Here is an 18031-nt window from a genome sequence, read left to right on the forward strand (position 1 = left end):
AAGATGAAAAAAACTGAGGAATTCAGGAAAAACTTAATGGGAAAATGTATATTTGAGGTAGGCCTTGTAGGTCCCAGGGAAGAGGAAACAGCACATGGGGGGGCAGGAAAGCAGGAATGGCCTGGGGCAGTGAGGACCCAGCACATGCCACCCTGGTTAGTTTGAAGATCAGTTTTGAGAGACTCAGGAGATGAGGGAACAGGCAGAAAACATTATAAACACAGGAGAAAATTGTGAACAGACTAATCTCCTTAAAGGGTCAAACAAGAGGAGGAAAATATTTTTTGCCTTTTCAGCATGTGCCAATGTCTAGATCAAGGCCATCCATATGAGTGACTCAAAGGCAACCTGCTTGTCAAGTAACTGGAACAAGAAAAAACCTGGCCTGCACCACGGGCTCAAATCCAAGTTTCTAAGACTTGTAGGAAAAATTCTGATCGGAAAATTTCCATCTCAAATTGTGCTGAGGAAGCTTGGGGTCTGAGTAAGCATGTTGGCAGCCACAATATGATCTTGAGATTGCTTCTGCCTTTTTCACAGTGGTGCACAGAGTTCTTCAGGACCTGGGGAGACCTTAGCAAGTGTTTGATCGCTGACCCTGCAAGGGATCAGAGAACTTGTAGAGAAATACACTTTGTTCACAAATAGAACTGCACCCAAAACTTTCCCCTGCGTCCTAGGAAGTGACCAGAGGGTTCTGACTTCCAAAGCACAGTACATCAGTTTCATCCAGGCTAATCCTACAGAACTGGGTGGAATTAGATACCCGTCATGGCAAGAGATGTCAGTTGGAAGCACTGAACTGTCCCAGGCTCTTCTGTTAGCTCAGGGTTCCAGGAGAGCCCTTCTCCCCTCTGTCACATTTTCCTTTTATAATCTAGCTCTGTTGATGAATTCCTGGAGGCATGTCTCTATGGATCTGCACTGCCCTAATTAATGTTCCCATCCCATCCTACCTGTCATGGACTTCCAGACAGTGGAGAAAGGCAATGACAGGTAGATTTTAATATTAAAATTCCAAATCATGACTGAAACTTGATGTTCCTAGAAGCTGCTTTACACTTTTAGTCCTCTGAGGAAGCAATAGAATCTCCTACTAACCACCCAAGTCTTTTATCAAATCAACTGTCCATCCATTCACCATCCACCCACTCACCCACCCACCCATCCATCCATCCATCCATCCATCCATCCACCCACCCACCCACCCACCCACCCACCCACCCACCCATACATTCATTCATCCACCCATCCATTCATTCATCCATCTACCCACCCACCCATCCATCCATCTATTCATCCATGAATCCTTTAAATTTTATCTACTGAACACGTAGGTACTAACCTGTGTATCATTTTTAGTACCTCATAACAATTTCACATGAAAAATGTCTTAAAAAAACTTAGTATTCTCATCTCAGTGCCCCAAGACACTTCAGAGGGAGAAAAATGTCCCCAAATACTCAGGCAAAATGAGTTGAGATTTCAGACTGACTCCCAACTATAATCCCCAAAGATTGCTAAAATGCCGATAGCCAATATACTTTGAAAAGGGACTAAAAATTGTAGACTAAAATATAATCCCAGTGGTAGTTTATAAGATTTGCACTTTTCATTTCCATTAAATCATGCTCCCAATTTTTAGGGAAAACTAGAGAAGGCGGCAAGTGTAAAGCCAATGATAGTTAGAGTCTGTTTTTTTCTGATTTGCCGGGGTTGAAATTGCATTCAACCACACATAGCATTAGCAAAATAAGTTAACATAGCTCACTTGAAACCCCTTTCCCCAGAGACTAGGTCGTTAAACAAGTATTACTGGTTGTCATACTGGGTCAGTCATTCTTTGAAGTTACCTACTCACCAGTTTGAGAAAAATTAACATTTCTGGGTCACTAGGTTCCATATACTTATCTACAAATGATGCCCTGGAACCATGAATGTCATTTTATTTAATATAGGTGGGCACTCAATCCCAGAGATGAAGCTACACACCCATGTATTTAATGGCAGAGGCTGAGAACTGAGTTTGACTCACTCTCAGAACAAGTAAAAGTACCCGAGGCTTTGGGGAAGAACAAGGGCAATGGGATCAAATTAAAGTTCCATGGCTATGTCTTTGTGACTTTTTTTTCTAATCTTCACCCCACATAAGTTTTCTGTTCTGAACTTCAACACTCTGAAAATCTATGACAATGTGAGGTAGAGGCAAAATATAAACCAGACTAAAGGGGCAAAGTGCCATGGCCATTGTCAAGGCGAACCTGGGTATGACTTTTTTACAAGGCAATTTATTATTATCTAGGAACTTAATTGTTTGTACTATTTAGCCCAGCAATCTTGACATTAAAAACTTGTTTTGCCATGGCTGGTTTGGTTCAGTGGATAGAGCATCGGCCTGCAGACTGAAGGGTCCCAGGTTCGATTCCAGTCAAGGGCACATGCCTGGGTTGCAGGCTGAATCCCCAGTAGGGGACGTGCAAGAGGCAGCCAATCAATGATTCTCTCTCTTCATTGATGTTTCTATCTCTCTCTCTACCTCCCCCTTCCTCTCTGAAATCAATAAAAATATATTTTTAAGAAAACTTGTTTTAAGAAAATAACTAGAGAGATGATTTAGATTAATTCAATTATTTATCACACAATTATTATAGCAAAATATTGAAAATAATCTAAACTTCCTGCATTAGGTGATTGGTAAAATTATTGTTTAACTATAGGATGTTACAGAAAAAATGCTCACTGTATTGTTTGGGACAAAAATTAAAAAAAAACAAGGGACATTGAGGACAATTATGTGATACCATAATAAAAATAAAATAAAAATTATAAAAAACAAACAAAAAACAAGGGACACAATACTATTTTATATAATTCCAGCATTCACCCATTTCTCTCTCTCTCTCTCTCTCTCTCTCTCTCTCTCTCTCTCTCTCTCTCTCTCTCACACACACACACACACACACACACACAGTGTGAAAGAAAAATACATTTAAAAAGTGTTTATAATAATTATGTCTGGCTAGAGGTAAATTTGATTTTTTTTAAATCCTCACTCAATAGTTCTTTAAATTGATATTAGAATAAAGAAGAGAGAAACATCGATGTGAAAGAGAAACATCAATCGGTTGCCTCCTATAAATGCCCAGACCGGAGATCAAACCCACAACCTAGTATGTGCCCTGACAGGGAATCAAACCTGCAACCTTGTGGTGTAGACCAGTGGTCAGCAAACTCATTAGTCAACAGAGCCAAATATCAACAGTACAACGATTGAAATTTCTTTTGAGAGCCAAAATTTTTAAACTTAAACTTCTTCTAACACCACTTCTTCAAAATAGACTCACCCAGGCCGTGGTATTTTGTGGAAGAGCCACACTCAAGGGGCCAAAGAGCTGCATGTGGCTCACGAGCCGCAGTTTGCCGACCACGGGTGTAGACAATGCTCCAACCAACTGAGCTACACCAATCAGGGCTTGATTTTCTATTTTTGCACTTTTCTTAAAAGGGCAAGTTTTCATTATGGAACATATATTTTATTCTCTCATAACCTCTTATTTAATAAAATTTATAGTTACAGTCTTATGTTTGTGTCTATTTAACGTACATCTTCCCAAGAGAATACAAGCTCTATGAAAGCAGGGTGTATATCTGTTTCTTTTTCATTGTATACCTGTTTTTTTAGCATGTTTTTTATTTAGTATATAATAAATATTTTCTAAATGACTACCGAGTAAGCAACTGGGGACACTATTTATAAAAGGCATGGTTACATGTGGGGATTCTAATGAGCTAACAAATAGTTTGTTATACATCTAGTCTTCAGCTCATTTGCTCAGACAACATACCACTTTGTTTGCTTATTTTTGCCGCCTTTCATCACACAAGGCTCCATTCTCCATTAGGAAAGCTTTTGCCATTCCTCTCCACCTGTCAGAATTCCAGCAAGGCCTGTCTTTTCCCACTAAGCCAGGCGTCCTCAAACTACGGCCTGTGGGCCACATGCGGGTGTTTTTGCTGTTTTGTTTTTTTACTTCAAAATAAGATATGTGCAGTGTGCATAGGAATTTGTTCATAGTTTTTTTAAACTATAGTCCGGACCTCCAACGGTCTGAGGGACAGTGAACTGGCCCCCTGTTTAAAAAGTTTGAGGACCCCTACAAGCCATTCCTGTTCAGTTAAGCTTCTCTCTAGTACTTACTGCAAACACTCACTTAGAAGAGAAAAATTTTTTTGAACTTCTACTGGGTTTCAAACACTTTTTTAGAATAGGGATCAGCAATCTATGGTCCATGGGCCACCACTGGATTCTGCAAATAGTTTTGCAAGAACACAGCCATCCCCACATGCTACATTGGCAGAGCTGAGTAGTTGGACATAAACTGTGTGATCAGCAAAGCCTAAAAGATTTATTGGAAGTTTTCCTAGCCCTTTTCTAGAACACTGACATAGTTGTACAAAGTAGAGATGGTACCAAATTTTTATCCTATTAGAAGGTTATTCATAGAGTAATATGGGATTCAAATTATATAACCAAGAGCTTTGTAAAAATTATTGTAATATACCTACATTTTTTCTTAAATGCATTCAAGTCCAGAGTCTACTAACAGATTACACAAATTCTCTAAGCCTCAGTTTCATCATCAGTAAAACAGAAATCTGTTCTCTTAATAAATATTTAATGTGTGCTGTTTCCCAGGTAGGCACCATATAAGAAGATGGACAAACAATGGTGAAAAAGACCTAAAGTCTCACTTAGTTCAGATTTAATTGTAGTACTTCTGATGGTTATTGTGAAGAATGGATGATACAGATAAACACATATTTATATATCTATATCATATAAACATACATCAATCTAGCTCACCATACATAAATAGAGAATATATCAAATGTAGTACATTCAGAGTACTTAACCTAATTCCTACTTCACAGCAAACACTCAGTATATTGGAGTGTTATTATAATTACTAGAGGACTGTTGCACAAAGAGATTCATGAAATAGGCCTTCCTTCCCTTGGCTTCCAGCACCGGTTTTCCTCCAGCACCTAGTACCCAGGCCTTCACTCCAGCCAGAGTTTGCCTTCTTCGTCTTTGCTGCAGACTCAGGCCGGAGTCTGCCATCTTTGTCTTTGCTGCAGACTCCGGAGTCTGCAGTCTGCGTCTTTGCTGTGGGGCCAGAGTACTGCTGCTGTAGATCCCCTCACCCTCAACCCTCCCTCTCATAGCAGGCCATCCTGCCCCGCCCAGCCACTCCGCACCTAGAGCAGCTGGGTGGCCGCCATCTTTGTCCTTCTAATTTGCATATTCCCTCCTGATTGGCTGGTGGGTGTAGCGGAGGTACGGTCAATTTACATGTTTGTCTATTATTAGGTAAGATAATTACAACAGAAGCTCTTTTAACAGTCCTCTAAGTAGAAGACTCACTGGATGAAAATGCCTTCCATTCTCTCTGTAAAATGGGCCTATAGTTTGCTCTATACTCTAATTAGTAGGCTAATCTCTGACACATAGGCACACTGCTGCTTCCTCCGGTTGGAGCTGCATGTTTACTGAGAGGCAGTGTGTTTGTTCCCAAATCTCCTGATGCCAGTTATACTTGTTATTTAATTAAATATCATGGAAGGTGACAAAAAGAATGGTGTGAACAGAAAGAGAGTGACTGTTTCACATGAAAATGAAGCCGAATGCTTTCAAAAGATGATTAAAAAATGTAAAATTACATGTAGGAGAATTAAACAATTGGGGACAACCATAAAAATCCAGATGGGTCTATAGTGAGAACGCTTCTCAGGTATGTATGCTTTCACTCAATCTCAGTACCAAACTCAGACATGGTCTTTCTCATTCTGGGGGTGGTTTGTGTAAGGAAAATATTATAATCCCCAAACATCAGACCCACGCTGAAAGATTCAGCCTTGATTTATGAACAAGCCCTTAAACAAAAGTAGAGAATGCTGTTTAAAATAAGTTTACCATTTTATATAATTATCTGCTTTAAGTTTTTCAAGTTACCATCAACCACCATTGGTCCCAAATGCATGGAGCAAGAGAGAGCTTCTTTTGTATTTATTTAATTCTCACATATAAACAATAACATGTGAGCAGGGGCATGCCGCCTCATCTCCTTTATAGGTAAGAACTCTATCAGCCTTTCTGGTGGTGACAACCTCCCCAGGGGACCATGCCTCTTGCAAAGGATCGCCTTCATCCCTCTCCAGAAGAGGAGAAGAGAAAACACAAGAAGTGCCCGGTGTAAAGACCCAGCCCCTACTTCATGGGTGTGAAATGCCCAGGATGCTATAAAATCACCACTCTCTTTAGCCAGGCACAAAGGGTCGGTGCATGTGTTGGCTGCTCCATGGTCCTCTATCAGCCTTCAGGAGGAAGCCCCTTGAAGCCAGATGAGTGGGGAATCATCCCAGTGAAACACGTTTTGAATAGAAAAAAAGAAAGAAAATAATCAAAGATGTGGCGTGATCTGTCCAGGCCACAGAGCCAGCACTGCTGGAAGTGGGTCTAGAGCTGGGCAGGCTCTGATTCTCCCACTTCAGCCACCTGGTGATAACAGACAGGCGAACACAGCACAGACTCACATGGCCCGGCACAAGGTTAAGTATTTCGAGAAGGCCAGAGGGCCATCTGCCTGAATAGATGGAAAGATGCTTGAGAACAAGAACTTATACTTCACCCTAGTCCCTAGCACAACCCTCATAGCATCAGGCGTTAACTACAATACATGGATTTTGTTTGAATTGATGAATTTCCTTTCCTACTTGGGAACAGTGCAAGAAATTGGAGCCTTCTTGATTTCTGCAAGAGCCAGGTTCACGTGGGTTTACAACCCTCCTCCATGGAGCACACAATAACAGCAAGGGAGAAATTCCACTGAGCCTGTCAGATCGTGTCATTGAGAGCTCAGCCTCACCGACTGGCACTTGCTCTTGCCTGTCAGTGCGGCAAGATGAGCAGCGCCCTGCTCACCAGATGGCTATTTGTTCCACCAGCCACCTTTGCCGTGCCGGCCGTGTCCCTGATTCACTCCGGCCCAGGACAGTCTCCAGCATTCATGCTGCAGGACAGCTCCTGCCAACAACTTTGCCAAATGGCTCCTCTCAAAGTCAGGGGCCGCCCAGACAGACTGGCTCCTCCATCTGCAGTGGCTTTTGGCAAAGAGATGCTTCTCTTTCTGGCTCCGCCTCTTGGCTGCACCAGAGCCTACTTGCCAGAAGGATGAGCTGACCCATCAGTAAGAACAGCCAGGCCTAAAATTCTGGGACCATTTAAAGCTGATGCCTGTGTCCCCCAGCCTCGCCCCTGAACACAACATCAGAACATACCAAGGAGATCTACCCAGATGGTCGCAAATACAGATGGAGTGCATCACAGAAACTTCCAACCAGGAAAATCTATAGAGAGCATGCCTCCCCGCCCCCATCTTCAACCTCAATTTAGTAGATGAGGAAAACTGAAGCCCAGAGAGTAAAAGTGACTAATTATGGTGGCAAGTCTGGGAAAAATACCCACTTAGAATATAATCCACAGGAGAGTTTAAAATACCACACTGCCTTCCAATTTTCCCTCCATTCATTTCCAAAGTCTTGATAAATATTGGACCCTTTGTGTTGGTATTAATTCAAAAGCACAGTTCTTTAAGGAAATGAAAATCTTTGCTCTGTGTCAACATCATGACTTTGGTTTTACACAGGTGTGTCCATACACTACCCTGAGATGATCTGCTGCAGTTTAGGAATATGAGCCTGACAGTCAGACAGAGCTGGGAGTGACTTCTGTTCTGCTGCCCACTGTTGCGTAACCTTGGACAAGTACTAGTCTCCTTCTGCTTCAACTTTCACTGGAAGGGCTATAAGGACAGTATCAACCTACAGAGTTGTGAGGATTAAATGAGAAAAATACTTTAAAGACCCAAGTCCATCCCTGGCACATAGTAAGCCTTCCACAATGGCCAGCAGTCACCATGATTCATCACTAACATTCAAATCTGCAATGGTTTTGGTAGAAAGAGGTATACTGAGGAATTCCCATGTTCTACATTAGGAAATTCAAGTTCACGAGGTTAAATGACTTTTCCAAGGTTACTTAGGGAATAAATGGAGGACCAGAGAGTCCTTCTTGCCATTTTGCTAAGAAATGAGAACCTGTATCTTGACTTTAAAGATGATACAATCAGGAAGGAGAACATTTGAACCAAAGCATATATACATGAGTAAACACTGCAGTATCTTATGTAATATAAAAAGCTAGGAACAATTTTCCATCCATCCATAAGGGAATTACTAAAGAAAATACAGTACAGTCATATCATGGGCACTACACAGCCATGGGAAAGAAGGCAGATGTAGGTGTCCTGACATGACAAGATCTTTTAGACATACATCATGGAGTGGGGGAAAGAAAGCAAAGTGCAAATAAACTGTATGCATTCAGTTACACAGAGGAACCATCCCTCCCCCAATGTAATCTGCCCATGTCTATTTAAATGAATTGATAAGCATATGAAGGTGGCTCCAAGGATGCATACCCAACTACTGACAATGGTAGCCCCTGCACAGGGAAGTGGGGTGGATGTGGGGGATGAAGGGTGATTCATGATGTGCTTTATCTATTTGTATAATGCTCAAATCCTTTCAAATAAAAAGGCATTTATGTATTATGTGCCCTATGAATAAAGACATAAAGGCGGAGAGAAATGTGAATGACGACAATACAGCTGTTGTGAACCAATAGGCCTCTCCTACCTTGGGTGTCCAACTTGACTTCTGCAAAGTTCCATGAGCCACGTTAACCTCCTTGAGTTTTTGGTGCAGCTATCCCCTTTGGTAAAACACTTCTTGGTGAATCACTTCCTGGTGATATTTTGAGCACCTGCAAGTGCTGAGCATCTTGCTGCAATAGTCCCTTCCCAGCTTTCCCACCCTCTGCACCTGGTGAAGGTCACAAGGCTGATCCCCCTCCATTACTGGAGGAGGTGGCCTGTCATTCTGCAACTACTTCAGGTTCATTACTTAACAGGGATTTATAGCAGCAGAATCGGCACTGCATGATGGAGGAGGCTGTCAGTCTCCCAGCATCAAGCCCAGTATACCTGGAATACATCCTCTCACAGGTAAGGTTCTCGTCAGCACATTCCATCTAGCAGACCTCATCTTTCTCAGGTTAAAAACCTGCCTATAGGGGCCCCTCCAGAACCTTAGATTCCATGCATCTTTTGGCCCCTTGCCCACAGAGTCCCCTAATTTCCTTACATTTGCTGTAAGAAATCATGTTTCTTTCTTCTAAAGCACCAGCCTGATTTGTCCCCTTCACAAACACATCTTTTTCCATTACCCACATGATCCCTTCTCCAAAGAAACCAATTAATACTAATTAGTTTTCCATGGATTTCACACATGCATATCTTATCATCGTCACTCCTAATTCTTTCAATGGTGAACTTGCAGCATAAGAATTCAAGGGTTCTTGAATTACTTAAGACAAAGCTCCCAGTGGTCTTGTAAAATAAACCTGTTTTTCTAGTAGGATAGTTATGTCAATACTGGTATGGGTATATCAGAGCCGATTTTCAGCCTGATTCTAGAGCTCGACTAGAAAGGCAAAAGAAGGACATTTGTTAGAAAAGATGACAAGTTTGGTGAAAGCAAACTCATTTTATTAATGGGGAAAGAGGGGACTAGAGACTGTTCTGGCCAAAATGAGGCCTCAGATGCCTCCACATTAATGTGCAAAAGAGCATCGGCCATCACATAGTTGCCTCTGTCCCACTTTGCTCTGTTCCAGGAAATTCTCTCTTTTGTCATCTGCTCTACAGAACGGGTGCCTAGATGGCCCAGTGGGACCATCTCAGCTCAGCCTGGGTCCTGCAGTGGCTGTGAGGGACATGGAGAAGGCTATAAAAACCCAGCTAATTTTCACATTTCGATTGTTCGATTGCATAGATATTGTCCTTCTTTTCTTATAGAGTAGAATAAATCTATAGGTGTAAGTCAAGTAAGGATTCTGGCTCCCGCCCTGTGGGACCGTCGAGGAAGGTGCAGGCACGTGCCCTGCAGCGCTGAGAAGAGATGGGCCAAGTGAGTGGGCAGCACTCAATGGGCACCACGGGGTTGGATGCAGGCGGAGGACAGAATAGAACCTGCATTTCTCCCCCTAAAATCTGACAAGAGGCAGCAGGGATGGGCAAAGAGCACATGCTTGGAGTCCTGGGTTCCAATCTGGTTCTGCCAGTTCCAAGTATGAACCTTAACACAAGTTTCTTTGCTTCTCCAAACCTCAAAATTTCTTCTTCTGATAAGCAGGGCTAATGCAACCATTCTCTCAGGGCTGCAGAAGGTGATTAAAGGAGTAAATAACGAGAAACACGTAGGAAAATGCCTGGAATACAGACAGTCCTCGAGAAATCTTAGTTCTCCACCCTCAGCTAAGTGTGTAAATTGGACCCTTCATTTCCTCATAAATGCAAATGCCAGAGTCTAGGAATGTCAGTCTACAGCTGTGCTCTTTTCATGGAGCATTACCAATATTTTGACAGGGCTGGTCTAATATTATTCGCCCCAGGTTCATTGGTACGTTTCTGACCAGCCCTCATAAAGGGCTCGCGATTGCCCCTGGGGACCCGGATGCTAATAATGAATACTTGCTAGTGATTTTCAATGCACTCTGGTTATTATGTTTGGTAGCGGAACATTTCCCGTCCCCAGAAAGGTCATTTACAATAGCATGCGGCAGCTTCTGCCCACCTTCCATTTCATATTTTTTCTGAGAATAGCAGGGAACTCAAACATTCATCCATATGCATTGGGAGCACTATTCTGACCTGGCATTTGCATACAAATATATAAAGCAACTTAAAGAACTACAAGGCAGCTCTCCATCATCACACCACCTCCGCTGATTTTTCAAAAGCCATTTTTAAGTGACTTCCAGTTTTATTCATCATAGATTCTCTCTTTCTTGAACGTGTTCTGAGGGGAGGGGGGGTCAGGGAATTTTACTTTTTCACTTTTATTCTTATAACCCTCAAGAAGCTAGAACATTTGACAGATCTCAAATTTAGAGACCCTCCAAACTCAACCCACCCAAGATTGGACTCTTCTTCAATGGCCATGTAGCGTTATTTGAATAACTTCAGTGTGTGGTTCATTAGGCTTACCAAGGCATTCCATTGGAGGTGCTTTTTGTTACAATTTCTTTATATCAAACCAAGATCAATTTCCATGTAATTGTTCACTCATTGGCTCAAATTCTGCCATAGGTGCTCTTCTCCCAGGCACCTCATCTATTCACACAGCCTTCAATTCCTTTAATATGCATGATGTCCCAAATTATAATCCAATCTAGATCTTTCTTCTGCGCTTCAGACCCAGATCTCCAACTGCTTCCTTGAGAGTCTCACTGTGAGACTGGATGTCACACATGCCCCTCAGGCTAATCAACTTCCGGAGTCTTTCTCCAGTTTCAGGGAAGTGCCCCCTTGTGCATCCATTCTTATAGCAAGATCCTGGGAGTTGTCCATGACACTATCTCCATCTACTTCTCCATTTTCCCCCCCGATCTAGCACAATGAGTAGGTCCTATCCATTCTTCTTCTACAGTGTATCCAACATCTCTACTGACTGTCCCCATCTCTACTGCTGCCACTGGCCTAGAGTACAGCCATGACCTCCTAATCATCTCCTTGCTTTCACTGCTGCTCACTTCTTGCCCAGCCCGATGACCCCACGCTGCAGGATAGCCAGAATGAGCTTTGAAAAAACAATCCTGATCATATCCCGCCCCCCCCATCAAAATCTTTTAATGGCTTTCGATCCATCTTTGGATTAAGTCCAAACTCCTTATGTACAACAAGGCTCAATGTGACCACATCCCTAAATACCTCCCCAGTCCCTTTTCCTAACATTTTATTATGAGAATTTCCAAACAAAGTTGAAAAAAATTTACAGTGAATAGCCATTGACTGACCCACCTGGACTTTACCATTTTCTACTTGCTTTATCTTAGCTCTACCCATCTATCCATCCCTCTGTCCTCGCTTTAACCTTCCTTGGTTTTGGTGCATTCTAAAGTAATGCACCAGTCTCATCTTCATCACACTTCCTCTAGTTCCCTACACTCCAGCCATGGTATCTTGCCATTCCTTGGGTCTGTCCAACTATTTTATATCTCTGAGATTTGTGCAGATTGTCCTTTTAACCTGAAATGCCTTTAGCTCTTGTTAATTCTTGACTCAGCCTTTAGTTCTCAGCTTAAACTTTCTCTGAATCCCCAATCTAAATTAGATCTGCCTTTCTGCCTTACATATGACCTCAGGCACCTTGTGCTTTTCCTGATGATCACTTACTACAATTGGTAACCACATACTTATTTGCAAAATAAGTATACAATAGGACAACTATCATCTACCTCCTCGGCCAGACTGAAGGCACCATGAGGACAGAGACCATGTCTGAACTGGAACATGCTGGACCGCCTCTGCACAAAGTCAATTAACATTTGTCCAAGGACTTAAAGGCAGAGTGAGTCTGCCTTTAATTATTGGAAGGAACTACATGGGATAATTAGTTCTTCCTTTAATACACACAAATAGTATGGGTTTTTAAGGCCTCGGATAGTAGACAGAATTTATTTGCTACCAGAATATAACCAGCAAATACATTAAGGCAAATTAATAAATGGCAAGATCCATGGTCAGTGGCTGAGCCCAGAAGATACTGTGGTGGGTTTTAGTGTGACCTCTCCCCTACTCCCACCAGCCCTTCCCTTTAAGATAAACTCAAATCAAACAATTTGAGGAAAAACAGTGCTTGCTATGAAAATGCAGCGTAAGTAATAATAACAACAGCTATAATGTATTGAGGACATTTATTGAGGTCTGGCTTTATATTAGGCACTGTCTTCAGTGATTTCCCGGGATTAATTTTTTTTTTCTGTGGCATAGGTTCTACTGTTATTCCCATTTTACAGGTAAGGAAACCCAAACCAGAGTAGTTGTTTTAAAATGTGTTTTCTGACTTCCCCTTCTAACCAGATTGCTATTCCTATAAACCCCACCTATTCCCTCTGTGGCCTCGTTTGGGAGTAGGAAGATTGATCTAGAAAACTTTTTGACAGCTCTAATGGAGAAGGATTTTCAGTTGGTTCTGACAAGTCTGAAAATATAGAAGGAAAGCCACATGTAGATTAGATAGGTTTGAGAGATGCGCCTCTGGTTAGGGAACTCAGGGTTCCACATTGGGGAAAAACCAATAAAACAAGAGAGAGAGAGAGAGAGGGGGGGGGGGAGGGAGGGAGGGAGGGAGGGAGGAAGAGGCACCACATTGGGGGAAAACCAATAAAACCAGTGTGTGTGTGTGTCTATTCCAACCCCACCCATGCTTTTCCTCATATATAACCCCTATACACACTTTCAAATGACCCCTGCAAAGAATTCTACCTCAGATGAGAATACAATTTATACATAAAGACCAAACCATTGTGATCTTCCCCATAACAGTAGCTCATGGTTAAAGAAAATTGAAGCTGTGCAGAACTTCCTAGTGGAAGAGACTGTGGTGGGTCCTCTGACAGCCTTGGTTTTGAAGACAAGCTCTTGCCTTGACTGTCTGTGTGACCTTGGCAAACCAGTAACATCTCTGGGCCTCTGTTGCTGTTTCATTATTTGAAAATGGAAATAACAGCACCCACTTAGCGGGGTTTGGCTATATTAAAAGGCTACTATAAAAAACTCAGCACAGTGCTTGGAACATAGAAGATGCTCAAAGATGGTAATTTTAAAAAGGGAGGAAAATTAGAAAATGGTAGGAAAGGGTGGTAACTTTAATGCCCAGAGTAAGAGTCATAAGAATGTCTTTTATAAATACACCTATGCATTTTTGGAGAGAGAGAGAGAGAGAGGTGGTCTTGGGTAAAAGTGTCCTTCAGCATTTTCATTGCTCTTAGCTAGATAAACCTGCAGGCAGCTACCACTTACAATGCAAATTGAGCTTACAGTCCTTCACACTAACTACACAGCAAAGCCCTTTCAGCTTTAAATAGAATACTGCAGTGTGGAATGATCTGAGCACAGGGAAGAAAGCTCAGAGACAAATGGGAAGGAGATCTTGGAGGAAAAAATCTGACATATCTTGGCAGGTAGGAAAAATATCGAGAGAGAGAGAGAGAGAGAGAGAGAGAGAGAGAGAGAGAGAAAAGCAAAATCTACAGAAGGACCTGGATGCTAATTCCTCAGAAAGTGGGTTTAAGTTAACAAAGGGGAAGAGAACTTTGGGAGCAAACCCCCAATAAAGTGGACTTTAACAAAGACTATTTTCATCTGGTGCTCTTTCAAGCTGTACCAGCGCCTGTAAGGTATTCATCAGGAGAAGAGGGACTCTTCCCCCTCCGGCCAGCATGACTGCATGGATGTTCTCTAAAATGAACAGATTAAGACCACAGAGAACTTCCTGCCCTACCTAACTCCTGCTTTGCACAATGTTTAGGTCTAAGAGAGACAGAGACAGATAATCTGAGAGGTTGATTTAGAAAGGTTTTGGAAAGCTCTTTGCCTTATTTTGACTAAATAAACCCAGACATTTTGTTCAGAATCAATTTACCAAAATGCCATGACATAGGAACAAAGATTAGGTAATATCTAGAGCCCTTGTGTATTCTCTATACACAAGGCCCCGATTTTCCCATCTTCTCAGCTCAGTAAGTTTCCTTTGCCTGCACTCGGAAGCATTATGCAATACAGCGGAAAACACGGAGGCAGCCCTCTTTATTGCCACAAACAGAAGTGGTGTCCCCAATAAAGCCAACAGACCCAAGGCCAACTTCTCTCTTGGACGCCAGTCTCAGACACAGAGCTAATAATATTCTACCTGGTAACTGAGTCAGTGACAAAGCACTAAGGCTGAGGATGAACATCTTACATCTACATTGTCACCTTGCAAATGAAAAGAATCAGCAAGTATGGAGCTTGGTATGGGGGAGGGACAGGTGGAATATCTTAAAAGACATTTCTAAGCTCCTGGAGGCCAGAGCTCATACAACTCTGTTTAATCTGCCAGCGCCATGGAAATATTAGGCTTGCTGTTCTCCAATAATAATGATGAACAGAGAACATATTTTCAATAGCGCCAGGCAGTCTTTTTATCTAAAATTTCCAAGGATATTTATAGAAAATGCCAGCTTTCCCCCCCAAGTTGTGTCTTTTTATTTCTTTCGGAGCTTGAACTCTTTTACTCCCCCATCACATTTCTCTAGTTATCTTGATTTGTTAAATATCATAGATATTTTAGCACCCAAGAATAATAGTCTTAAATTAACACACCTTTGCTACATTTTCCTAAAGCACAGTTCGCACACATTTCCTCACGTGGATATGACGATGTGATAATGCAACACTTTAGATGAGTGGTTAAGGATAAAGGCCTCCAGGTAGAAAATGAAAGCCAAAATACAAAAGTTTTGGTATTTAAAAAAAAATACAACAACCAAAACCTCCCCTCTGTTCACACACAAAAGGCAGAATGAGTTCCACCTGCTGACTTTTCTCTGCCCGCGTGCACAGCACCAGGCTAATACCAGAACAAGCTGGGAGAGGGAGAGGCGACAATTTCACCTCTCGGCAAAGCTCGGCTTACTGAACCCTCTTGCTTTCTGCTGGCTGTTGATTCAGCAGAAACTACTGCTGCAGAATTCATAATGGTGATTTTTAAAGGCCCCACTCATCGCCTGGCTCGCCCCACGTGTCACACTAATTCGCTCGCCAGAACACCGTTTCCCCAGCCACCTTTTCATTTCTTGCAAATGCACTTCCAAGGGGAGAGGGGCTCGCCCTTCTGCCAAGGGCCCTTTGGGGGTTTGATTGTCTGAGCAGGTAACCCGGCCAGAGATGAGCCGGCAGGAAATGAAACCATGCCCTCCCTGCAGCCACTGAGAGATGCATCACTCGGCTCAGGGAGGGGAGGACCCCGCGGTCCTCTGGGCCCCTTCCTTCTTCTCTCCCTATAAGACCCCCCTGCAAACATCTTGGGGAAGAGGTCGTCTGTTTTCTGGGGGTCATTTTTCCAGCTGGGAGCCCCACCCTGAAAAATCCCCGAGGGCCATTTTCACTCCCGTGGGCGCCGGGTCCACCTGCTGCTGAACGCCGGGCTCGCCTCGCGGAGCCCGGATGAATGTGGGGCGCTCCCGCGGCCGCCCCAGCGAGCCGATCCCCCGCCCCGGCCCCGGAGGCGCCTCCGCCACTACGCGCCCTGCAGCCCGCGGAGCGCAGCGATCCGCAACTTGCGCCCGGCCCCAGCGGCGGAATGCGGCGGGGCTGGCGTTACCTTCGGTCGCATAGCTGTGGTCGCGCAGGAAACTGTTGTTGATTTTGCGGGTATCAATGTCCTCCTCCATTGACAGCAGGCTTACTTGCGTGGGAACCAGAAGCCGGCAGACAAGTATCCATGATCCCTCCCCGCAGCCAGGCTCACAGGAGAGGGGGGCAGGGGAGCCAGTGGGACTGCACCATGGTCCGAGCCTGAGGAGGAGACGGGGAGGCGGAGAAAAAAATGAAAATAAAAACCCGGCAATGGAGCTGTCACCTCCTCCACTCGGGATCTCCGAGGCTGTGGCGGCTCCTCCCGCGGTGCGCTCACTCCAGCTCCAATTCCCAGCGAGGATGCTGCGCCTGCCTCCGGTGCCAAGATGCGCCGTGCCCCCAAGGGGTCTGGTCCCGCCCGCCGCCCTGGAGGCGCTCACAAGCCGGGCTGGGGTGATGCCCAACAGGTTCTCCTCGTTGGCAGTCGCTCCGAAATGCAAAAAAAGAAAAAAAAATCCCTCCTCCCCTCGGGAGAGGGGGCAGCCGCGACAAAATGGTGCCTTTCTGGACTCGAGCTGCAGGGCGAGGTGGCAGGGGCAGGATTCAGGCTGGCCGGGCCCGGGTGGGGGTGCGGGTCCCACGGGAGGGCGGCTCCGGCGGGCGGAGGCAAGGAAGCCGGCAGGGCGCTGGGCAGGGCGCTGCGGCCGGCACCAGCGCACTCACCCGCACACCCACACGCGCGCACTCGCAGCTGCGGCTGCGGTGGCTGCTGCTGCTGCTGCTGCTGTTGCTGCAGGAGGCTGGAGGCTGGAGGCGGCTGGTGCATTAAAGGCGAGGCTCCTCCCAACCGCGTCAGCAGCCCAGGACTCTCCCAGCAGCGGCGGTGGCCGAGGCAGAGGCTGCGGCTGCTCTCTGCGGCAGTGGGGCGCACGCAGCCGCGAACCGGCACCTGGGCAGCCAGCCGCTCGCTTGCAGGCTCAGGTGAAAAGCATTGACGCGCGCTCTCAACCTCCCCCCTTCCCGTGCCACGCAGCGGAGGGCGGCGTTGACTCGGCCGCCCACAGCTCCCCTGGCTTGCAGCCTGTCTCCGGACACCTGCGCTTCAGGACGGCAAAGAGAAGTGGGTTGGCTTAGGTAGGCAGGAAGTGGACATCCAGGTCCCTTTTGCTCACCCCTGGGTGATGCATGCAGTCCCTCGAGGGAGTTAAAGGGCAAGGCCTGGGATTCCAAACCTCAACAGAGAGGACAGGATGGGAAAAGAGCTTCTCAGCGCCCAGCTGAAGCCCTCTGTGCTGGGAATGGAAGGGGAAACAGCGGCCAGAAGTTTTCTACCATCACAGCCGACTTCTTCATTCAAACAGCCATAACTGCAGGCGTTTGTGTCTACACAGGCAGAGGGAAGCAGAGGCCCGAGTTCTGTATGAATCTAGTCAACACAGTCAGTCTGAACAGTGCCCCTTCCCTCGCCCTTTGCACTTTGTCTTGGGGAAGCGCTGCAGGTCTTCCTGTGGGTTTTGCCTGTGGAGACAGGACACTGCGGGGCCGGCTTACATTTGCTCTCAACATGCCCGGTCCCTCGGAGCCCTGTGCCCACAGAGAGCCACTGCCACCCTGAGGGAATTTCAAAGATCCAGTGAATACAAAAAAGAGGCCTGTCTTCCTACTTCAACGAGGAGGAAAATACTGAATTCCCTACCACCCCCTACCCTGCTTCCCCAAATCGCAAATTC

At 44.8% G+C, this 18031-nt stretch overlaps 1 protein-coding gene across 1 annotated transcript in view; it reads right to left on the reverse strand.

Annotated features, from left to right (window-relative positions):
* Nucleotides 1–17139, reverse strand: part of PPP2R2B (protein phosphatase 2 regulatory subunit Bbeta) — a 217345-nt gene extending 200206 nt beyond the window's left edge. Inside the window, exons 1-2 of the mRNA XM_079770208.1 lie at nucleotides 17025–17139; nucleotides 16327–16520 (exon numbers count right to left, since the gene is read on the reverse strand). Of these exons, the coding sequence (XP_079626334.1) occupies nucleotides 16327–16396 (70 nt within the window). The 5' untranslated portion in view covers nucleotides 16397–16520; nucleotides 17025–17139. The remainder of the gene's footprint in view (nucleotides 1–16326; nucleotides 16521–17024) is intronic.
* Between the last annotated feature and the right edge of the window lie 892 nt (nucleotides 17140–18031).

The sequence above is a fragment of the Cnephaeus nilssonii genome (genome assembly GCF_951640355.1).
Source record: "Cnephaeus nilssonii genome assembly, chromosome: 5".
NCBI lineage: Eukaryota > Metazoa > Chordata > Mammalia > Chiroptera > Vespertilionidae > Cnephaeus > Cnephaeus nilssonii.